The 25,119-nt window shown below is 43.3% G+C and overlaps 1 protein-coding gene across 6 annotated transcripts in view; it reads right to left on the reverse strand.

Moving 5' to 3' along the window:
* Positions 1 to 205: 205 nt before the first annotated feature.
* SLC20A2 (solute carrier family 20 member 2) overlaps positions 206 to 25,119 on the reverse strand; it is a 60,569-nt gene continuing 35,655 nt past the window's right edge. For 4 of the 6 annotated variants that reach the window (XM_054066507.1, XM_054066510.1, XM_054066506.1 and 1 more), the window contains exons 7-11: positions 24,524 to 24,727; positions 21,914 to 22,502; positions 8,833 to 9,018; positions 8,026 to 8,110; positions 208 to 1,887 (exon numbers count right to left, since the gene is read on the reverse strand). In XM_054066507.1, the coding sequence (XP_053922482.1) occupies positions 1,723 to 1,887; positions 8,026 to 8,110; positions 8,833 to 9,018; positions 21,914 to 22,502; positions 24,524 to 24,727 (1,229 nt within the window). In that variant the 3' untranslated portion in view covers positions 208 to 1,722. Of the gene's footprint in view, positions 1,888 to 7,419; positions 7,505 to 8,025; positions 8,111 to 8,832; positions 9,019 to 21,913; positions 22,503 to 24,523; positions 24,728 to 25,119 lie in introns of all 6 variants that reach the window. The other 2 variants (XR_008449904.1, XM_054066511.1) reach the window with 2 other exon arrangements.

A 25,119-nucleotide genomic window follows, 5' to 3' on the forward strand; every position in this document is an offset into this window, starting at 1 on the left:
GGGGCCACCGGGACAGCAGGAAGAAAGGGGAGGGTTTGTCAGTGCTGCATAAAGCACATTTCATCCCTGATGGACAAAGAACAAAAGGCAGCGGATGCCGAGAAGTAGGTTTTAGCTGCCCGTGGAGACTTCCCATAATGGCTGGTACAGTTGAGCAATGCTCAGAAAACCCGAGGCAACCAGTGATAGGGGCTGTTTATCTTTTTAATATAAATTTAGTATGAATGACCAATGGAGAAGTCACAATGGAGTACCAAGAACATTTTATCAAAATTTTAGCAGCATTTAAACAGTAATATATTCCCAATCTCCTCCAGGAACCCCTTGCCCTTTGCCTCCCACCCATGAAACAGCAACCTTCACCCAACTGTGCTTTCCAAAGCCATGCAGGGGATGTAGCTAACCGTTTCCCCCTGAGCTGCCGTGAAAAAAATCTCATCCCAAATGCTGGTTACCATGCAACCTCCATCCACGCAGGACCAGGTTCCCATCCTCTCCTTGCAGCTGGCAGCATGGCAGGAGGCTGGCAGGCTGTGGCATGGGATGGAATGTGCCAGGGAAACCCAGCATTTGCTCGCATCCTCACTGTGCTCTTCATGCCAGCCCCCGCACAGGTGAGCACTCATGTGGCTGCTCATACCTCCAACCACAAAACCAGGTCTAAGCCCAGTTCCTATCTGCTGCTGCCCTTTGCCTCTGTACATGGGTATGCCATGCACTCCACGGTCCCGTTCCTGTACCTGAGAGTGTGTGGCTGTGGCTGGATGGACAGAAAAAGGAGAGACTGACAGTCCATTCTCCCCCTGGAACTGATAGCAGGGCAACCGGGAGCTGAGACTTGAAGGGGAAAGGTAGAAGGTGGACAGCGAGATACTTCAAATTCAACCCACAAAATGAAGTCGGTCTACTATCAGCTAATGTGGAGAATCGTGGTCTGCCTAATAAGTAACAAAAACTAACATTTTTGTGTGCTTTTTTTTTTTAAAGTTACATTAAGACATGAACAGTACTATCCCATCCTCGCTGGTGGGAGCTTGGTGAAAACAATGTTAATTTAGAGGTGGGGAAATACAACACATGCCCACACGTGTAGACAACAACATAACATCGGCAAGCTATTCCCCTGCTTCTTTGGTACTTCCAAAACTTTCTTATCCAAAATATATAAGGGAAATGCACCATTTAAAAGTTACTGTTTGTAAGTATTTACACAGCCATAACCATCACGCTATGATACACAAAGATCAATATGATATGAACAAAGTTATTTTATGAAAAGCACTTCTGCACGTTTTATTTTGTTCCAGTATCTTAATAGCTTTAAAAAAATTCACGTGTTATGCAGCCCTGTACCTCGCTTCTTCTTATATCAAACGGACAAGAAACATCTCCTAATCCATACTCTTCTTCAAAAGATTAAAAAATTGCCACCAGAATGATACACTATGTACAAATTTTACTAAATATTAAATTCTAGGCAATTATTTTCACCCCACTGATAATATAACTTAGGTATTGTTACCTACTATATGCATATATATTTCTTTAATATATAAGAAATGGCACCACATCACCATGTCACCAATATGACACATTGTTATGTACAGTAGATAAGAAGTTAGATATGGAAGATGGATCCTCTCCGACTGGTTCTTTTTTGGGAACGCTTCTCCCCTTGGTAGTAGCTTGGCTGTTTCCCCTTTCCCCAGTGGAGGAGGCTCTTCAGACGTAAGGCAGGATCCCGTACATCAGCAGCGCCATCACCCCGGCGCTGAACAAGCCGGCCACAGGCACAGTCACAAACCACGCGAGAAAGATGTTGCGGAAAAGACGCCAGTCGACAGCTTTCTTGGAGCGGATCCAGCCAACAGCCACCACAGAGCCGACCTTGGGAGTGCAGGGAAGACAGAGGGAGACAAGATGTGAGGGGTAGGTCTAAGAGTCTGAAACATGGCCACACCAATGCCAGTCAGCTGATACCAAGCGATGCTGAGATAAAGGAGCCCAGGATGGCTCTGTTCTGGTGGAGTGGCAGGAGGGTGGCAATTCTAGGGTGCTTTAACCTTTACTTTTCAATGACCTCCTGTTTTTCCTGGGTCTTGGGGTCAGGAAAAGGAGAATACTATGTCTGTGGAGTTTTCTCTGCCCTGCTAGCCATGAATGCAGCTGAGGCAGCCCGCCGCCCAGCATCTGACTCAGTTGGTAGGAGAAAGGGCAAAAATCCACCGAGCCTGGCCAGACTGTAGTCTAAATCATGAAAACACTGGGAAAGTTGCTTTTAAGGTTCTGCTGGAGCCCCTGGCATGGAGCATGTCAGGATAGCTATGGTTCTTGTCCCACCTGCCTGTCCTCTTGCTCATATGGGATGTCCTGCCTGCTCAACCAGCAGCTGCTGAACCTCTGCAGCTTACAGCCTTCCATATGGACCTAACTCCAAACACACCTCTGTATTTCGGTAGTGCGGGCTATAGATAAGGCAGCAATGGCAATGTAGGCAGCTAAGCCCACCCTGTAACCGTGATGGTAATTTGGCAGGGGGCAGACAGGCAGCACAAGGATAAACCCAGCAAAGCTGTCCAACATCACACTCATGCATCTGAGCCCTCCAAGGAAAATCAGTTCTTCTGGACCAGCCAGCCAAGCAAAGCATCCAGAGCTAAAATCCTCCTTATGGAAAAAGACATTAATTAGCCTGATGCTATGGGGGGTGCAAACTACACAGACATCAAAAGATCTGGCTTCAGGTAGGGAATGGATAAACCACCAAAATATCATTCGAAGGCACTGCTGGTTAGGCCAGCATTTTTGAAGATAAATCACGCTGTCGCATGGGCAAAACTACAACCTTTTCTTCCTTCAAATGTATTTTCAGTTAATAAGCTGAGATATAAAGCCAGCATATTATTTTTTAAGAAAGGACTGGACTGAGAAAAACATTTCTGGTGAAAAATGATGCAAAAACTTCAGAAACACTGTGTTTTCTTTCTGCCCTGGAAGTGGCCCTCCATGCTGTTAATGAAAACGTGTAAATCAGTGCAGGTTTATTCAGAGCAGCAAGAAACATGGAAGGAATATCCTGTTTTGAAGGAAAGGAAACTCCAAAACACAGCTGGGCTTGTGCTCCCTAAAATGCCATCCCTGCCTCCTCTTCCCTGCTTGTTTTCTTTATGGGAGTATCTGTCCCTGCATATAGGTTACAAGATGGGCTGCTCCCCATGGGTGGATCCAGGAAAATGACAAACGCTGGGAGGATAGGGAAGCAGGGAGAGATAGGACGGGGATATCAAATCTGCATCTTTTGTTAATACCTATTTAACTTCTAACTACTACTTAACATTTGTCTCAGGGAAGAAAAAGAGTTATTTGTGGAAGACCCTGTAACTCTGTGGAAATAAGACTCAAAAGTGCCTGTGACAGAACAAGGGAAAAGTAAACTTGATATTCTAGGACTGAAAAGGCCTCAGTCTAAAGCTTGATCCAATAAGGAAATCAGGTAACATTTAATCTGAATACTCCTCAAGTGCAAAAAACCGCTACTCTGTATATAGGAGGTATAAGTGCATTTAGGAGGTGCTTAGCTGAGAGGAATCCCACACTTCAAACTATATTAAAGTGTTGACCTGAGGAAACAGCGCTTGTTTTTTCAGCAGCTCAGCTGTTAGGATCTGCTTTATATTTTGCATGTCCTTAGCGTCTGTTTGTCATGCTTGCAAGAAGAAGCATTGCTTATTGAGCAAGCCTGCAGTCTACGTACAGTAATCTCCAAGACCTTCCTGAAATTTAAAAGGTATCAGCAATGACGGCATTGGTAATCTGTTTCAAACACTATTAAAGTTTAGTTTATTAATAGTGATTCTGATGGACTAGAGGTTAGGAGAGTGGCTAAAATTTGGGTGTAGAGACACTACACCATCTGCAGAATTTCAGATGACGACTACTTTGAGATTGGTTTGAAACCAGTGCAGTTTGCCTTCAGTATGCTCTGCTTAAAGCACTGCAGAATTGCTTTTGGTTCTCTTGTTCCTGTGCAATGGCTTATCATAATAACACACAGAACATGATAGCAACATCACAGCAACACAAAGAATATTTTTCAAACCCCCAAAATCATAATAGCAAAACGGAGTTGACAGTATGACCTCAGCAAAGTCGCTTTTGCACAGAAAAAGCATTTAATTCCTGCACTCAAGTTTTATCTCTATGTGAACATGTTCAATCTTTCATAGCTGAGAAATGCCTGTTTACTTCTAGATCTCATATCTTAGACTAAATAATGGGCACTACGTGTAAGATTCAGTATGATCATTTGCCTCCCTGGGCAGCAGAAAGGCAAGCTATGCATTCACACCAGTTTTTCAGTGCTGAATAACAAGTGAAGTTGAATGGGTGTGGGCAGAGCGATGGGACTACCATTCAGCCTCACAAATTCCTTTGGGGGCTCAAAAGGTTAGGTCTTTCCCTCAGGCCTTCTTGACTTGGAGGCTTTCAAAGGGACTTCTCCCTCTCCTTTGACTTGAGGCAAGGACGAAGGTGTAGTTCAGCAGGCACCAAGCATGAAGAAGCTGCTGAGCGCTAGATTTAGGACAAGCGTATCGTGCAGTGGCTACCTCATGTAAACGAAAGCCTCTGATTTAGGACTGAATGCAATTCCTGATCTGGAGGGCTTGATGAACCTGGCTCAGGAGCTAACTTGAGTACTGTGTTCAGTTCTGGGCCCCTCACCACAAGGATGTTGAGGCTCTGGAGCGTGTCCAGAGAACAGCAACGAAGCTGGTGAGGGGGCTGGAGAACAAGTCTTATGAGGAGCGACTGAGAGAGCCGGGGTTGTTTAGCCTGGAGAAGAGGAGGCTGAGGGGAGACCTTATTGCTCTCTACAACTACCTGAAAGGAGGTTGTGGAGAGGAGGGAGCTGGCCTCTTCTCCCAAGTGACAGGGGACAGGACAAGGGGGAATGGCCTCAAGCTCCACCAGGGGAGGTTCAGTCTTGACATCAGGAAGAAGTTTTTCAAGGAAAGGGTCATTGGGCACTGGAATAGGCTGCCCAGGGAGGTGGTTGAGTCACCTTCTGTGGAGGTGTTTAAGGGACGGGTAGACGAGGTGCTGAGGGGCATGGTTTAGGGAGTGTTAGGAAGAGTTGGACTCGATGACCCAGTGGGTCCCTTCCAACCTAGTCATTCTATGATTCTATGTTTCTAATGCTTTTCTCCCTGCTACCAATCTACAGTTTGCCACCATATCTGCTCCAAACCTGAGAACTGCTGCTCAGAGCTTTCCTTCATACTTGGCCTCCATTTTTCATTACAGTCTATTGTTTTACCTCAGAAAGGTCTCCCTCCATGTAAGGTGTTTCACACTGCTCCTTCTTTACCATCAGTTTATCTAGCTGGTGCATGTTCAGTTGACTGTCACCCCTTCAGCAGGGCTCCTGCTTTAGCAAAGGCTGTTTTGCTGTGAAGCACATGTTGGGAAAAAGAATAATTTCCACTTCCTCATGCTAAAGTCTAGGACTGGGCCTTGAACGCATTTTGGTTTTGATTTTTAGGGCAAAATAATTTTTCTGTTGATTCTTAAGAAGGCACATTTGCCTCAGTGGCTGACAGCATTTTCCGAGAGGCATTTTCCCATGGAATAAATGATACCTTATAGTTCTTTTACTCCTTCAGTGGGCTCTCAAAGAAAACAAGGAATAGATCTGTTACAAGTGTTTGCTTTATCTTGTGTTGATTACAGAGGATCCTTCAACTCAGGATCTCAATTTGCTGAAGCACAGAGCCAATTATAATAATGTTACATCCTGTAACTCTCTAATGCTGTGGATCAAAGTGGATCTTCCCATTAAGAATGATCCATGTAATGAGACACAGCAAACTACAGACGTAGACTAATCACATTAACTGCTTTTATGGAAGTATTTTTTAAAAGTAATTATTTTGCTCTGTGGTCAGAAAAGACCAAGATTTTATCTGTATTGAGTCAAGCAGTAATGCCTAATGCCTCTCTTATGGCCTCCAAGACATTTTATTTTTAAATTCAGTCTATTTGTCTGCATCAAAGTGTGTTTTCTCTTTTACGAGGGTTGGCTAGAAGTGCTTCGGGCACGCAACTGGGATAATCAAAGCTGTGTTATTCTCCCTGGCAGATTCTTCATCACACATTTGCTCTACCAGTCAGCTTAAAGGGAGGTGGTTTCAGGCTAGCATTTTTAGAAGTGGATCATGTTGTTATTATTTTTCCCCTCCCTGTTTGATTCAGAGGAACCAGTCTGGCCAGCGCCAGGAAATCTGAACAGCCTTTCAGAGTAGCTCAGTCTTGGCTGCTTCTCAAAGAGCACTACAGCACAAAAAAAGAAATTATTTTGCAATAGAGGAAGGCTTCCTGAAGAAATGGTTTTCACCAGAAAAAGGCCAATTGAACCAACTTGGGAAGTTTTGCAGGATGTGTGGATTTCATTGACTCTTTCACTGGAAATCAGGTCAATGTCACAGGCAAGGATGTCCGGCCTCTTGCCAGCCTGCCTGCCATGCCGTGGAGCTGTTAGCTCTGAAAACCTGCCTGCCCCAGCCTGAGCTGGAAAGGCTCTAATGTCCCCTTGGAGAGGGGGCGCAGTAGTGAACTCTACCAGATCTGGCTTGGTGGTATGTCCCAAAGCAGAGGGCCATTGCCGCTCTGGGGTCTTTAATTTTAGAGGGGCTTCCCAGAGGGTGAGGGATACAGACAACTCTGCGTGTGTGAGAGCGTGGGTGTCCATGGGGAAGCAAAGGAAAGAAAAATGGGATATTTGACTTAGGAATTTCCTAGGCAACAAAATCACAAATTCCCACTATGTTCTTCCAGCAGTGTGAATGTCCACATGCTTCCCGTTGCCTACAAGCAATATAAATGTCTTCTCACACAGCGTATCATCTGACACAATTAAACTCTGCCCATTGCCCAGCCTATATCTATACTTCAAAATGGCCTTATTTTTTAAAAAAAAGCCAACAATCCTGTTCAAAGAACTAAATTCAAGGGCTGAATTCTGTATTATAATGCACAAAAGTGAGGACAAGTTGGTTTAAAAGAAGAGAGACATTAAAATATGAGGTTAATGATGTAGCAATGTTTTTCATACAGGTGGCTCTCAAATACACGTAGCTGGGATGACACAAACTACAAGTCTACATTATTTTAATATGACTATATTAGTTCAATACAATCACATAAGGGTGAAAGACGTTCCAGACTTTTGTGCAGTTACTTCTAATGCTGACTTTGCTTAGCTGTACTGGCTTTAAAAGCAGTCCTTGTTATTTTGCAATCCCTGTCTGTATGGTGCATCGCATAGTGAAGGCAATCTGCAACAATCGGTATCTCTCGTATTTTGTTACGGTTTGTCCTAGTGATGTGATTTACTGAGGCGATCACTGCAAACTCCAATACCTTGCAATGGGTGGAGCTTATTGGAATACCCACATTTGAGGCTACAAGTACCGTTAGCGCACACATTACTTCAATGCAAAATCCACTGTAAAGAAATAAAAAAAAAACAAAAAAGACAGATGGAAAACCTGTAGTAAAAGAGTTATATGCAGGAAATCCCATGCCATGCACTTATCAAGAAAGTGGAGTACAAATGATGAATGGTGCGCAGCCTCTGAACAAGGGAGAAATGCTACCCAACCAGGTTCAAATGGCACTGTTGGAGGAAACGAGGTTCTGCCTTGTAATCGTTTGCTTCAAAATTGAGCCACATTTTTTTAAGTGCTTTTTTTCTTTAGCTACGGTTGTGGAGTACAGTTGTTGTGTACAGTTGCTGTCCCTGACTGTAGCAACTTTACCGTGACAACTCCAATGTGTTTTTTTGGAAGCCTGATTATTTTCCAATGTTGCTGGCACGGCTGAGATGTGCTGATGCACCTCCGCCTAGCTATCCTCCGTGAGCGGCTGTTTTCTCCTTGTCATGCCATTATCCACCGGCTCGAGCGACACGATTATAAGATGAACAGTCCAGACTGCCCTGACTGCAGTCGCTGGGCAAAGGCATACCTTGCAGTGTGTAGTACTGACAGGAAGTCCAACATTGGAAGCTACCACAACTGTGAACGCCGAAGCCAACTCAATAGTGAATCCACTGCAGGAAGCATAAGAAAACACTTCACAATCACTCTTTGCATCAGCTCGGACTGATACCATGCAGCGTGCCAAAGTCTTACCCGTTTCTCCTTTCGACTGTTTTTTCTCCGACTGAGTTTTGTCATAGGAATAAGTTAAGAGAACAAGGAAAGACTGAATAATGGGAACAGCACAGGCCAGTCATTCGTAGTAACCCAGCTGCACGGCTCATTGCATCAAGGACTTTTACTACTCTACACTGCAGTGAATCATGCCTAATTAGTAATTCAGTTAAGCACCAGCAGAGGTCAGGTATGCATGAAGGATGAAAATAACTGTAATAAATACATATGGTTTTAATAGTCTGAAGTGCACTGGGAAAGCCACTGTAATCTTGCCATTTCCAAATGCATCTTCTGCCACATTAATTAGGTCATCAGCAGAAGACTCTGTTTACATAGATCTCTATGCCTCAAACACACTCGGGATTGGATTACAGGGTTATCTTTTTTCCTTTCTCTCTTCCTTTCTTTTTCTTTTTCTCATTCTTTCTTTCTCTCCTGTTCCACTTTTTTTCCTTTCATGTTTTAAAAAGACAGAGAAGTCGAAGTCAGGTTATCATTAAAATCAAAGCACAGCAAATCCAGCAAACTGTATTACAAATAAAATACTGGAGCAGCAATTTCTCAGATTGGTTCACGCACCAAGTTCACACAACCCTAATGACAACTGTGCACCTACCTTGATGGTGTGATTGGAGTGAGGTCTTTACCCATGGTCTGGATAACTCTTCTGCCCCAGACCCAGAGACCCACACAGATCCCGACACCTCCATAAAACAGCAGCCAGACAGGCGTTGAAGCTTCTTGCATTACTCCACCTTGCTCATAGATAAGCCAGAGTGCGACAAGGGGACCAATTGCATTGCTGGAGAAACACAAAAACATTGCCTGAGTAATAAAAATCCAGACAAATGCTTTGAAAGAAGTCTCTGATTTTCTGCATGATTTTTCTTCGTTATGTGTGCAGCACTGCACTGACTTGACCCTACAGGCAACACCTTTTCTTGCTGGGAAAGGCTGCAGTAGGGGACTCTTATCATGTCACTTCATCACTGCTAACTATAGCAAATGCTGAAAGGAATTTCTCTTCTACAAATTGTTTCCTGAAGTGTCAGAGGGGGTAATAACTCCTTATGTCTGTTCTGCAACAAAAAACAGTATTTTGAGACTGTGCTGAAATTACCTCAAAATTTACCAGCTCAAGAGCTCAGCATCTTTAAAATTCAAGTATTAAATTAGCTCTTCTTGTCAAACAGGGAAATTAAAGAACAAAATTACCATTGCAGACAAGAAGATACAAGTATAATCTAGTCTGACAACCTGTAGGATTTGGAGGTGTGATCAAAATGCAGCTGGAAAGGTGACTTCATCCTCTTCAAATGAGCCAGTTGGTCTGGATCAGAGAGGACTCCTTGGTGACACAGAGCTGGTATAAGCCCTTTTTGCTACTCTGCTGCTGCTGTTCCCTAGGATAACACTGAACGTCAGCAGCACTGAAGTCCCTACTCCTAATGCAGGTCACTCGATATTGATGGCTGGAGTCTCCAGTTCCTGGAGTGAGACTTCTGAGATTGTTTATTCTAAAAAAGCATCAAGTTTCTAGATATGAGAGTTAGAAGAAAAACTTGACAGCTGGTATCCAGTTACTTTAGAGACCTAAATACTAAAAAGTAGATAAAAACTTCAACACCTCTTCTTTTTGGCAGCTCTTTTACTAAACTGAGTAGCTTGCCCAACTGAGCAGTATTTATCCACAAGCAAAAAAGTATAAGAAACACATAATGCTGCACTTGTGTCTAAATAATCACAAGAAGAGCAGAGCAAACCTGTCTAGTGTCACTCCAAAACTCTCAAAACCAACAGGAAGCTCCCCTTTGTAAACTGATAAAGAGAGCAAGTCACAGTGACTGCTGCAGGCAGGACCGAGAGCTATGCTCACCCTGCAGCCAGAACTGCCTAAATTTAGTTCCTGGTCTTGCTCCAAAGCTCACAGATGGAGTAAGGGCCACTTTTAACGTCAAATGTTGTGCAAGCCAAGCCACTGTAACTGACAGTTAATAATTTACTTGAAACCCATCTTTCCCAGATATAAGATGCTAGGTGCTGAGCGCTAATTGCCAAGTGAGGAGGGTCCTCAGCATTGAAAAGCTTGGCACATTCAATTGACATGAAACCCTCCTTCTTTCTTCTGGTCCTTGAGAAATTATTATTTATTAGAAAAAATTTCTTTACCAAAAGAGCAGTGAAGCATTGGAATAGCTGCCCAAGCAAAGTTGTAGAGTCTCCTTCCCTGGAGAACTTCATGACACAGTTGAGTAGGCACGGTGGTGGTGGGCTGATGGCTGGGCTCAATGGTCTTAGAGGTCTTTTCCAACCTTAATGATTCTACGATTTTATGAAAAAGAGCTTTGAACCCTGATAAGTGGTCCTCAAGCAAAATTTGAAGGAATTTTCCCTTATTAACACACAACACAAAACTCAGGCTGTGAGGCAAATGAAAACACTTTAAAATGCTCTTTGATATAAAAAGGAATAATTCTTAAAGATTTTGAGAAAGATGCTGGAAATTAGTGAGTTGCAATGGATAATAAAATCCAGTGGGTTTGAAGACACTGCGTAGTATGATGAAGAACTAAATACACTTTAAATAAAGACTAATTTCCACTAGCAAAAATACTTTAAAATTCTGGCCTGATACTGTGCCTGATTATGCATTTGATTTGTTGAGTTTTTGCATGAGTGGATGGATGGTACATGAAAAGTGCTTAGTGCCTAAATGCAAGAATTACTTTACCTTCAAGGAGCAAGATATTCTTGATCTAATATTTTTGAGTCGACCTGCAACTTCTTTGTGTTTTCAGGTGTGGATCAAGTTACTTGCACATTTAAATACATTATTGTACATAGAAAAAGAAAGGTAATTCACTGTACCTCCAGTGGATGGGTGCAGAAGGATGCATAAAGACAACTAAAATATTTATCAGATGAATAAAGGGAAAACTGATCATCCCTTCTTATAGTGTTGTATGACATGGGGCAACATCCTTGTTGAAAATAACAGGTACATTAGGAGCGATTCCTGAGTATTCTGAAGAGATTATGGACAGATATCTGTCAGTCCTAATGTAAATGGGAAGACAGAAAAGGCTCCAAAAACCACATCAGCAAACTATGCTCTTTCGTACAAAATCCATTTTTAATTATTTGCAAATGCCACACCTCTGCAAATCAGCTAAGCTTAATCCTCAAAGAAAAGGTTATTTTCTTATTTGTGGCAATGGAAGGCAAGGCAAAACTCTGCTGATTTATGCTCAGCCTTAGAGGATCTGGATGGCTGATGCTGCCCAACAGATCAGAAGAGGTGAGGCTGATACCAACATAGACAGCAATTCTGATATCTTTCCTGAAAGAAAGCAGAGGAGAACTAGATCCATAGAAACATAGAATGATTTTGGTTTGAAGGGACCTTAAAGATCATCTGCTTGCAACCCCTCTGCCATGGGCAGGGACACCTCCCACCAGCCCAGGCTGCTCAAGGTCTCATCCAACCTGGCCTTGAACACCTCCAGGGATGGGGCATCCACAGCTTCCCTGGACAACCTGTGCCAGTGCCTCACCACCCTCATCATGAAGAATTTCTTCTTAATGTCTAATCTAAATCTTCCCCCTTCCACTCTAAAGCCATTCCCTCTCATCCCATCACTACATGTCCTGGTAAACAGCGCTTACAAGAGCAGAGTAGACGGGGGGAATCACCTCCCTCGACTTACTGGCCATGCGTCTTTTGATGCAGCCCAGGACACGTTTGGCCTTCTGGGCTGCAAGCACACGTTGCCAGCTTATGGCAAGCTTCCCATCAACCAGCACCCCCAAGTCCTCCACAGAGTAGCTCTCAATCACACTGTTTCCCCATCCTCTATTGAAACCACAGACTGCCTTGACCCTTGGAAAAGGCAGAAAGGTAAATAATTGCATTTTGGGGGGGTTGTGGGTATTTGCACCACTGGTTATCTATAGCAGAGAGACATTTCTTCTCTCCCTTTAAATCATGTTCAGTGTGACTTAAACATTCAGCTCCTACGGACAACAGCATCTCCTAGCCTGAATACCTGCATGAGGCTACCACCAGCCAGCAAAATGGCAGTGGTACACAGCCAGTGGCTCTGATCTACCGCCCTCATGGCTCTTCAGAGGGCTCCGTCAGCTTCTAGATTTGTTCAGTAGGTCCAGACCCCAGGGGCTTGTGGTATCAACGCTTCGTATGCCAATGAAGAACATTTCTAGAAGAAACCATTAGACCTGTTCCACCAACAAACTGCCAAAAGCTCACAATGAATGCATCTGCCTAACTGCAAAAATTAGGATCTTGGTACTGCATAGATCAGCTTTGAGACACTACCACGAGCACGTGCAATCAGCCATCCTTGAGACTAGGAAAAGTTCATTGCTAGAAGAAAACCAGTCCCAACAGTAGAGGAAGAGAGAAACAACACATCAAAAGAAAAAGGTGTTGTTAGATAAGAGACTATGCTTTGAGACTTTCTGTAGTTAACAGATGTCTCCTACAGCTGAGTAACTAAGCAGATGAACCACGAGGATGCTGGCTAGACTTGGAAGTGGCTTTCACAACATTTCCCACCAGTTTTATCTCATTTACTCAAGACATAACTAGCAGGAAAGTAGATCTCAGATCTTCCACGCATTTGGCTAAGAATAATTTCACAAGTCTATTTTCAAGAAGCAATATTCTCTTACTCTCCTACGCAGCTCTTCTACTTGCCTTAACTATCTGTCCTTTGTGCTGGAGTTCCAAGTCCTATTCATGGTATATCAGAGGGAGAAAAAAAAAGCCTGGGATGGTCATCCAGGGGCTCCAAACCCTCATCTGCATCTATATGTAAAACTGCCATTAGGTTCCTATGTAAATGAAGCAATTTTGAGGATGTTACCCTATTATTTAGCTATTTTGTTTAAGCGCCAAGATAAACTACAGCTGTTATGGTATTACTTCAGTTTGTACATTAATACACATTTTGTCCACTGAGCACAAGAGAATGGCCATTACAAATTAATTTTATGATTCATTTATAAAGTGCTATGGCATAAGAAGCCTAACTTCTGAGTCTGCCTCTTGTGAAGTGTATTCTCCATGTCCAGCATTTGTCACCATCTCTGCTAGGCTCCGCTGGCCCCCAGTTACTCGCAGGGCACAGGACTTTGCAGCAGGGATGGTGTGTAGGGGCCATTTGCCTTCTTCAGAAGCGTGATAGAGGATTAAATGCCATCTACAGTAATGCTTGTACTTGCAGACACGTGTCACAGTGGTTCAGCGAAGTGCTGCTGAGTGTTTCTGAAGTGTTGTCTGACCCTTGTGACGATTTCACTAGCTCTCTCAACTAACATGAATTGGCACAAGTTCTCTTTTTCTGCTTGCTTATGCCAGTGGAGAATCTGTCCCACACCATTTATATAGCTGTTGTGAAAGATAGCATTTGACAGTGAATCTGAACTATAAATAAAGTTGGCTTCTCCCTTCTCCTGTGAGACAGATAGTATTACTGACAAAAAAACCCCACATTCAGCTATCATAAGTCACTTAAAAATTACAGTTTTCCATGCACACACACACAGAGGCAGAGATTTTTAGGTACCTTTGGGTCGCAATTCCAGGCCCTTCTCCGGAGGTACAAGGACTACAACCTTTTTTTTTTTTTTTTTTTTTTAAGTAAAAATTAAGAGTCTTTTTTTCAGTAATGAAAGGATGCCACAAACTGAATATTCTATCACCAAACACCATCAAACTTGTCGTAATATTTCATGAACTAGTACTAGCAGTAGTACTACCATCTCCCTACTTCTTATTTTGGGAGAGTAGCAAGTTACTCGAAAAGAAAATCTAATTGTATTTGAATCCTATGCTCTGAATTGCTTTGTGTTATGATTCACGACCTACTTGATGACCATGCTTTGACCCTCTGCTACCTGAAAAAGCAGACTGTGTTTCAGCCATTTCTTTCAGTTGAGTTAAAGGAGCTTGACATATACATTATCACTGATTAAAACTGAATGATGAACAAAATAGCTGTCTGAGAAATATATATTAGGCTTTCAATATTAGAAATATAATTATAAAATGTCCAGTCATTTGAGTATTTCCCAAACCAGAATTTCGCAAACTTTCCACTGGGAAAATAAGTGGGATGATATTTCTGAATGTGCTGCAGTTGAGTAAGGGTGCTTGGAAGATACTCCTGTATGTACCACCTGGAAAAAAATTGTCTTAATCTCCAGAGATCTCAGATTACCATGAGACTTTTATCCTAGTTCCAATAATTGGATGCTTTTGAAATAGTGTGCGTACCATGGCGCAATGAAAGTGTGTCACACTGTAACCTGTGAAGCGCAAGCTTTGGGTGCATTAATGAGTCAGGAAGGCTACATATTTCTTCCTGCAGCTCATCGCTGTGTCTATAAATGCTGTCCTTGAAACCCCAACTCTCTGGATCCTGGAGGGTTGGGTCGGTCCTCCCCCTTGCCCACCAGCACCAGCCTTCCCTCAGCAAGCCCAGTCGCAGGCACTGCTCACAGCAGGGTGAGGAGGGATTCCTGCACACACCGGAGCCCCCTGTTACTGCTCTTCTCTGGCTTGCCTGCATGGCATAACAAAGACGCCATGTACCTGTGCAACCAAGGACACGAGTGAAGATACAAATCTACTCGGGACACAGGCTGCACTTTCAGGATGGACTGCTATTAAAAAGAGAAGACATCAGATTTCAGCCTGCTCTTAGTTATCATAATAGACAGATTAGTTCCCAAAATATTCTAAGTGATTTTGACTGTAGCTCTCAGGAAGGAAACAAGAAATACTGATTTTGTAGTCCAGACTTATTATAGCTCCTTTAGATTCTTTATTTAGCCAGGAGACCAAATCCCACTAAGTTCTCTGTGTGCAGTGAGATACTGGCAATGTTCTGGCCCTTCCCTCCTTTAATCTCACTGCATTTACTTTAGGAAAAAGGGAAAAGGTGAGTCCCACTGCATGTTTGCAAGCTCCAGTGAAGTCAGTAGGGAGGTGAAACGAAAATTTTCTTCTCCCTGTATTTTGGGCAAGCAGGTATTTCCTAGTTCTAATTGCATTGCTTTGCTTAACAATGGAATCCCTAGCTGGTAGCAGTTCAGTTTGCCTAAACCCACTGAGAGAATGTGTAGAAATATATGAAAAATACTAAACATTTTTCCTATAGCTCCGAAATGCTTTAAATCTTGTCTTCAGTAATGTATCATTTGGATAATGACAAAGTCATTCCTTGTCAGGCTTGTGCCATAAACCTGTATGGCATTACTTGCAGACTCTAACACCAATCACATCTTTTTCCTATAATTCCAAGTATGAATATGCAAAGGTAGTCCTAAAGTCTTCTACTCTAATTAGAGCAGCCACATAACAAGGAATTTATGCAGCCGGAACTCAGCAAAACTGAGATCTCACACACAACTGTGGAACATCTGCAAGCAAGTCTCTCCTCCCTAGAGCACATGCCAACTAAATCTCGGTCCTGCCTGCACCTTGGCACACACAGACACAGGTGGGCAGCACGATCTATAGTCACCCCATTCACATGATCATAAACCACCTTCCTCTGTGGCTGCAATCCACAAGCCCAAGGCAGATAGACACCTGCTCGCACAAGCCATGTCATGTGGCTCTTCTGTCATCCTCAGGGTTTCTCCTGTGACAGTAGGAATGATGTCCTGAGGCAGAAAGGCAGGGTAGGAAGGAACAGCAGGGGCTACCCTTTTACAGGAGAAGGAATCTGTATGAGAGAAGAGTAAATACATGCAGACACAGGTGTGTAGGAGCACGAGGCTCAGACTTTTTTCACAGCACGAACAGCAGATTTTAATCAACAAACCTCATATTGATCTACAGTGTCTTTCTGTGGGTCATCCCACTTTGATTGCAAGAATACAAGGAATAAAGAGCTCTAGAGGCTGCTTGAGTCAACAAAAGCATCTTCCTGGTTGCTTGGATGGGCTGCGGGACAGACACGTCGTTTGCTCATAGCTTTCTCATTCCCAACCCTGTAAAGCAGCCACAGCCACTGTTGTGCTGAGCACAGGAGATAGCTATGGGATTAGCAATCCTCTCTAGCCATTTCCAAAACAGCCTGCCCAACTGCCCTTGATTTTGGGAACTAGTTAATTCAGACATGCTTCCACACTCTGAAACACAGCATAAACTCTACCGCTTCAGCAACTTTCCCACTACCTGCATTTATAGAGGTTAGACTGCCACAGCTGCAGCGCTGAGCTCTGGATCATCATGATTCCTGCTGAAACAATCCATATTTACAGAAAATAAGCTCAGTCCAGCTCAACCATAGGTGCATATAATCCCCACCAGCCAACAAAGCCCAGTCTCCCGGCCCCTCTGGAAAGCTGGCTCTGAACAAGCATTTAGGAAGCTGGCAGCTCTCCTTGTGTCACACTCCTGGCCCAGGTCTTTTTTTCCATCCTGCCCTTTTTATTCTCCCATTGCCCTTGCAGTGACCTAACGTGCTCCCTTTGTGCGCGGGTGCTGAACCAGTGGGACCTGCTCACTTGGCGCCGCTAATTAAGTTCAACAACAACTTTTTTTCAGCAGTTCTGTCCCAACACATTTAGTTGGGATTTTAAATTCTTTAGATTTCATTCAGTCCATGTGCACAATGGTGTCACAAGGCTCTCGGCCTGACTTAGTTAGTCCCAGCCCTGGAAGGGCTCCAGCATCCTCGACACAGTGCATACAAGCTCTGTGGCAGCGGGGCAGGAGGGGATGATCTGAACAAAACACTCACCCAAATAAGGAGTTATCATGACTCTGTTTCTTTTAACACACAAATGCCCCAGCTAGGATCCCTGCTGATGTCAGCCTAAACACAAGCCCCGACTGCTGCAAATATCAGCTCCTACAGCAAAGATCATTGGTATTGTTACAATGCTAAAAAGCATTAACTTGGAAGAAATTGGGGTCTAGTTACCATTATTATGAGTCAGTTCTGCAGGCAAAGGCAAAATACTGATATAATGCTTCTAATTCCAGGGAAAAGGCATGGACAATGAAACAAGGGAGACTTCCATATAATTTTTTTCTCACTAAAGTGCTATCCAAACCACATGAGGCACTTCTGCTTTGTGAAGTATTTCTAGTTCAGTCCATAATGTATGCCTCATGCTTAAATATGCTCTAAAACAGGTCAATCATTTAACTACCCACAGGTTTTAATTTTTAGATTAGCTTTTTGTTTTTCTTTTTGCTCCTGTTATTTGCTCTGGTCCCTTTAAGGAATACCAACAAACAGCCTGATGGAAAATAAATAGAACACATGGGACAAGAGATTGTTCCAGGATGGAGAAGGAAAATGTAGGAGATAAGTCCAAAGAAAAATATGTGGACAATGGAGGTGCTGCCTAAATATATGAGTTAGGAGCTTAAAACCAAATGCAGAGGAAAGTGAGATTTCAACAACAGGATTCATGGCTGAGAAACAAAACAGAGAAGGAGCTTGATAGCAGCACTTAAAGTGAGCAAGGGAAAAAAACAAAGGGGGGAGATGAAAAGATAGCAGCCTTCAGTGGAAGATGGATTGCCAAGGCTTGCTTTCTGCGAAATGTGGACAGAAAGCCGTGCTACCAGCTGGGTTCTAGTGCAGTATTTTTAAAACCACGCACTGCCTTTTGAGCTCTGCAGATCTTTATGCAACATGCAGAGGAGCCAAGAGCCCAGTAAGAAGCCTTCTGCTCTGCTAGGTAAAGACTGCAAAATGTCTCTGCTACGTAATCCACAGGATAGATATCTGCATTCCCACAGTATTCTATCTACTCAACCTTTTTTGCATAGAAAGGGGACTTTAGTTTTTATTCCTTAGCTGGATGTCAGTACAATTGCAAGGACATGTTCCTATTGAATCCTACACCCATGACCATCATAGAATCATAGAATGACTAGGTTGGAAGGGACTCACTGGGTCATCGAGTCCAACCATTCCTAACACTCCCTAAACCATGCCCCCCAGCACCACATCCACCCGTCCCTTAAACATCTCCAAGGAAAATGACTCAAGCACCTCCCTGGGCAGCCTGTTCCAGCGCCCAATGACCCTTTACTTGAAAAACTTCTTCCTGATGTCCAGCCTGAACCTCCCCTGGTGGAGCTTGAGGCCATTCCCCCTTGTCCTGTCCCCTGTCACTTGGGAGAAGAGGCCAGCTCCCTCCTCTCCACAACCTCCTTTCAGGTAGTTGTAGAGAGCAATAAGGTCTCCCCTCAGCCTCCTCTTCTCCAGGCTAAACAACCCCAGCTCTCCCAGCCACTCCTCATAAGACTTCCTCTCCAGCCCCCTCACCAGCTTTGTTGCTCTTCTCTGGACACACTCCAGAGCCTCAACATCCTTCTTGTGGTGAGGGGCCCAGAACTGAACACAGTACTCAAGGTGCGGTCTCACCAATGCCGAGTAGAGAGGGAGAATAACCTCCTGGACCTGCTGGTCACACCGTTTCTGATACAAGCCAAGATGCTATTGGCTTTCTTGGCCACCTGGGCACACTGCTGGCTCATGTTCAGTCAGCTGTCAACCAACACCCCCAGGTCCTTCTCCTCCAGGCAGCTTTCTAGCCAGACTTCCCCCAGTCTGTAGCACTGCATAGGGTTGATGTGCCCCAAATGCAGGATCCGGCACTTGGGGCACAACCTCATGCCATCATCTTGCATTTCTACCAGCTTTGACAAAATGAAGCTACCTTGTTCTTTAATTTTGCAATTACATGGTTTGGCTTAAGAGGAGATTTTGGAATAAAGAACATTTAATAAAAACACATGCTTGTTGGCAAATTTGGTAGGATCACTGACACAAGCAGAGATCTGCAGAACACTAAATAATATGAATTTTCAGGAAAGGATATTACCAAGGCAACAACCCTGTCCAAATGCAGAATTTTCGGGGGATTAGGCTGTAAGATGCAATAAAGCACACTACAAGAAGTCTAAACCCTGTCTTTCACCTTGTCCAGCTCCTATCAACACCAAATTTGATTTCTGAACTGACTGCATCCTTACAGATCACTTTTAATAAAGTCTACTGCCCTTGCCTGCTACAGTAAAGGCAAGTGATGCTTGCACAAACACGTCAGTCCTGGAGTATGTATATGTATGTATAGACATCACTTACAGGGAATACAGGTGCAGGGGCACCTGCTGTGGTAGGCTGTGAACTTTCTGCAATGTTATTTCCCAGGATACTTTATATGAAATATCAGCAGGTTTTGTCCTTTTTTCCTACATTCCCCTCGGCACTTGCTGCTGGCCACTTGCAGAGCATGGCCTCTGTGGAGCTTTGCTCTTGCCTAGTGTGCTGAAAGCAGAGCTCTTGATTAACAGAAACCATCTGCTGAGAGGTAAAGAAGTTGCACTGCTGCTCTCCCATCCAGAGGATGAGGGGACCCTGGCCTTCCTGGCGCCAGATCCCTGTGAATACAAAGGAAGTAAGAATGACAGCAAGGACAAGGAGGCTCTTCAGAAAGCCCTGTTCTGAATTCTCATGACAAGGAGGCAAGAGACATGTTTGTAAGTGTTTCTGAGATGAGCTGTGTGTTAAATCAGGTGTCTGACAAGAGTGAGAAGCAATAACCACTCTCCTTGCTGCGTGGGACAGTGTTTGCCCAGACACCTAAGGAGGACTGTGAAAGTTATGAATGCTGCAAAGCCTCACTGCAAATGCTGAAATCGACACCACAGGGCACGGCTAATACAGCAAGGGTTCAGTGGGAAAGGGACTCAGTTTGGCCCCAGCTACAATCCAAATAAGGAATGTTGCTTCAACGAGCAGCTTCTGAATGGATGTCTAAGGGGACCTTATCACAGTACAGGGAAGAGTGCCTACTAAATTCCAAGTGGATCACTCCACGACCTAAGGAAGATGCAGTACAGACAGTTCCTAAAGGAAAACTGCATTGTTGCAAGAGACAGAGCAAAACTACCCAAACTGTCCTTTCAGCCATGTGCCACGGAGACAGTGAGGTGCAGTAGGGCCCTGTAGATGAGGCAATATTATAAGCAGATGAGTAATGTAAGTGCAGATTAGGAAGGTATAAAATGAATGGTTTGAGTTGGAAGACTCCTTAAAAGACCATCCAGTTCCAACCCCTCTGTCATAGCCAGAGACACCTCCCACCAGACCAGGCTGCCCAAGGCCCCATCCAATCTGTCCTTGAACACTTCCAGGGATGGGGCATCCACATCTTCCCTGGGCAACCTGTGCCAGTGCCTTACCAACCTCATGGTGAAGAATTTCCTCCTTGCGTCTGGTCTAAATCTTGCCCCCTCCAATTTACAGCAATTCCACCTCTTCCTATCACTACCTGCCTTCGTAAAAAGTCTCTCCCCAGAGAGAGGCTCCATCCTGAGCCTACATCCTATGTCCTTTGGTCAGAAGCCTTGTACTTTGTGCATTAAAACACAGCCAGGCTTTTGGAGGGAAAGAAGCTGGCAAATAAGTGAGTGAAGACACAGTTTTGCAGGGGTCTGACCAGAAGATGGAGGGCAGTGAGGTGCAAATAAACGTTTCTGAGACCAACTCTGAGATTTTTTTTCAGCTGTCTGACTCAGTATGAACATGACAGAAAGACTCCTGGAGGATGATCCTTTTCCTTTATTCCAGGGAAATTATGTTAACGCCACAGGATTTAAAGACAGAGACACATAAGCCAAATGACTCAAGGATGAACTCACAGGCTTCTTCCAAATTCAAGGAGTAACTCAATCATGATAGTCGCTCTGGACAAAACTCCTGTTGGGGAGTAGTGCCTACCAGAACTATGCTGGGAGATGGGAAGCTTCTTAAAAGAACAATAGATGAGCTACAGACCATGTCCCCTCTCCACATGCGTCATCAGAACGTGCCTGGGGCTCTTTGGGAGTATCTCTCTTTATTTTGATAAGAGAACTGTGGCAGCCGGAGAAGCTGTAAGTGCAGTTCATGGATTTCAATAGGACTTAAGTGTTAAGGCTTGTTAGTTTTTCTGCACTATTTAGTGACACACTGCCTTACCCGGACCTAGAACCCTAGAAAACTCCAAGCAAAAGATTCAGCAAAAGGAAGTCTGTAAGGGCTGCAGCAGTTAAAATGAAGACATTCTTCACATACTTCTTTTCACAATGTGACAAGAGATGAAATCCATCTAATGACAAAAACAGTCTAAACCTCACATTTGCTGATGGTGTCTGATCTTGAAGTTAAAATAGACTGTGAACTCTGTGGGGCTGGGAGAGTCCTGTTAGCTTTTACAGCTGTTGCATGCCAGCGAGAGTTTCAATGCCTCAAAGCTTGCAAAAATTAAACCTGAATTAAACTAATTACTGCACAATTATTTAGCAGCAAATCATAGAATCATAGCATCATAGATTCATAAAATCATAGAATGGGTTGGGTTGGAAGGGATCTTACACATCATGTAGTTCCAAGCCCCCAGCCATCAGCAGGGATGCCTCCCACCAGACCACCAAATAAAAAACATGTTACCATTGAGAAGAAAATAAACTACAGACTGAGCAGCCCAACTCCAGAAAAGCACCAGGGACATCAATATCACGTGCTTTTCAAAACACAACCCTGATGATCATCTGCCTGCAGAAATTAATATGCTTTCTGACTGGCCAAGCTGGCAAACCTTGCTCAGAGCATTTAACTGTAAAACTGCTGATTTGTGAGATCTCATCCTCTTACCTGACATCATTACCTCCATGGGCAAAGGATCCAAAGCAGGCTGTTAAGATCTGAAGGAAGTGGAAAAGTAGATGGACCTGAGACGTGTCTTTCTCTTCCTTATCCTCTTCGACGGGATCAACTGGTGGCCGGTTAGGATCTGCGAGTTCAGAGGCCAACTTCATTTCCACCCCACCTTCTTCCGCCTCAATCTCTGCCTCAGCCACTGCATTGCAATAGCTGGAGTAGCTGTCATAGCGAACTCGCTTCTTGGAGTAGGAAACAGTGTCACCCACTAACTTCTCACTGTCCTCTGGAGTTGACGTATCTGCTGCCTTAAAAGAGGAATGCACAGGCATGCCACAAATAGCAGCTGTGTAACAAGTGTAACTGTTGTTGCGTCGTAACAGTTTGTAGTTGTTTTCTTGAGTTGGCCTCTCATCGGTGGCCCTGTCCAGGTGTATTTTGTGGAGCAAGTCTTTGTATAAACCTGAGTCCTTGTGCACAGTGTGATAAACGTGGCCGTCACTCCTCACCTGGCCATCGAAGCTAAAGGTGCCATTGGAAACAGGTGATTTCACTGAAGTGTGCGTCATAGAAAATGCCCTTCCTAAAAAGGGAGAGTTTCAGAGGTTTATTTCTACAAAGTGTAATACAGAAGCCCCCTCCCTCTCACTTTGCAAAACAATAAAGCAGCAGCAATCTGAGAGTCCGGGTCAAAGAAAATCAATTTGCAATATATGCAGTGAATAAGCCAAGATTCAACTCACTGCAAAATGAACTCTCATCTTCTGTGCAAAAAGAGTTTTGTTCCAGCACTGAGTCTCCCTGAGACATCCTATGTCACCTTGTTCTGGTTTAAGCTAAAGTAGAATCAGTTTTCTAACTGTTCAGCTAAGCCTCATCTAAATAAGTTCATTTCCTGAAAGTTAACTGCATGCTTTGCAGACAGTGTTTCTCTCTAGAGGTGATAACATGGGCACTGGCATGCAGAAAGGCCATTGCCTATACTTACTCCTATAGAAAACAAGGACATTTTCGAGCTGGTGGAATGTTGTTAATGAAAAGGACAAAAAAGGGTCGCATCTGCAGGGAGAAGTGAACAAGACAGGTGACCCAAACTGACCAACAGGGTATTCTATTCCACATACGTCGTACTTGGTATAAAACTGAGGGATCATGAGGGTCAGTTGGCTGGTACCCAGTACAGACCTTGTCTGTCTTTTTTGCCCTGATCCTGGATGTGTGTGTTCCTTAATCCAGTTTCTGAGTCCAGCTCCCTCCTACACTCTTATTTATTAATAGTATTTCCCTTATTACTATTGTTTCCTTAAAGCTGTTTTAGTTTTAGTTTCCAACCAACATGTCTTTCTCTTATTTCCCTTTCCCTGGGGCCAAGGAGGCAACTGGAATCAAAATTGCACATGTTTAGCTGTCAACTAAGCCAGGCCTGGGGTTAACCCGTGACAGACCTGTAGCAAGTCACTTGGGATTGGCTTTCAAAGGTGATTTTTGAAGGTTAAATCCTCATGTTCTTTGAAAAAATAATTTCTACAAACTTCCTGTCTTGCAAAATAAACTACTTTTATTGAGGTCTTGTCTATGTTGAGTCGGCATAATATACATTTCAGGAAAGGCAGTTTACTGTTATTTCATACTGAATATGAGGTCACCTTTCAAAAGCACCTACCTTTAAGAGACATTTACATAACTTTTAAAAATAAGTTATAAAAACAGAAAGCAAAAACATTGATGTTCAGCAGAGACAGTTCCTCAGCTATTTCAACATTTTTTATATCTTATTCTTATGAACGTGATGATAGTTATTCCCACTGTATATATTTAACATTAGTGTAGGACACACCACAGATAAGGCAATATTTCTGAAGAAACTATCTTTTTCATTTCCTGACTTCCTGCATTTCCACTGTGCAGCATTCAGAATTGGTTTTAGCTATTTTAAAACTGGAAGCGCTTCACGTCATGACTTATTTGATTTTGTAAGAATCAGTTGAATTTATCAGGCATTTATTAACCAAATTATAGGGCTGTGTAGATATTAGCTAAGTGATATCAAAGTCAGCAGACCGCTAAGTGGGGGTGTGTGATCCCAATGCATGGGAGAACAAAAAGAGCTTTATGCGCATAAGCCTACTTATAAATATACATTCAGAAAACAACACATGAGATTTTTCTAGTGGACAGGCTCCAAATAGTCATATGTTTGTCAACTAAAGCCCAAATCTTTTCATCTCCTGTGGTAGTAATCTAATCATCTTTATGCTGAATTTAACCTTCATACATCAGCAATTTGTGTTGTCTGTATCTTTCCACTGCTCAAAAGGATGGGAACACCAGTAAGGATACAAAATAAAGCAAAAAGGAAAGTAATTCTTGTTTTCAGCTGTTTTTAAAATTGAAATGCAGCCAAACAAAATATGTTTGTTCTTAAGGCCAGTCTAGAAAATGTCACTTGTAAACGAGCATCTTTCCCAACAAGTGCTACAGAGGGATTAGAGCTGGAAACTCCAAACGCTAACTTACCATTTACAACAGAGACCTAACTTGCAGTTAAGAAACCCTATTGAAACAGGGAGAAGATAAACCTTCTGTGTCATCTTAGTTTCTTACCATACGGTACACGTGGATGGTTTCCATTTGCAATAGTATCTGATGCCCCAGCAGCTTCTGTTACTGAGCCAGTAAGGGGAATCGTGCTTTCGTCAGAGGCTTTGGCGCCGGGAAGCTCTTTAAAGACTGGTGTTTCTTCATCTTGAATTTTATCAAGACTTTCATCTGATATCCTTGACAGTGCAGCATCTTTCTTTAACCGGCCTAAGGAAATAACAGTAGTGTAATTTTAAACCAAACCTATCTGTCTTGCTGCTTATGTTTCCACTGTTTGCATCAACAGCATAGATCAGTGTGGATACAATAACCTGGCTCTGTTTCATACACATTTCTTTCTCTCTAACAATTATCTTTACTAAATGCATCTAAGATTCTAGAGCATCTTTGTTTCTTCCTACAGAATTTCCTGAAGTAACTGGAGTAAAACACTGAGCTGCCCATTTACTGGTGAAATCCGAAACTTCTCTGTGTTTTAAATACTGCATTTGTTGAGAGTGGCAAAGCAAAGCTAAAAGCTGTGATCAGCCCAACTTATGGTAAACTTAAAAATGTCACTTAAAGATAATAATTTGGACAGATCTTTCCTCTTTAATGTT

This window comes from Cuculus canorus, chromosome 4 (genome assembly GCF_017976375.1).
Source record: "Cuculus canorus isolate bCucCan1 chromosome 4, bCucCan1.pri, whole genome shotgun sequence".
Classification (NCBI taxonomy): domain Eukaryota; kingdom Metazoa; phylum Chordata; class Aves; order Cuculiformes; family Cuculidae; genus Cuculus; species Cuculus canorus.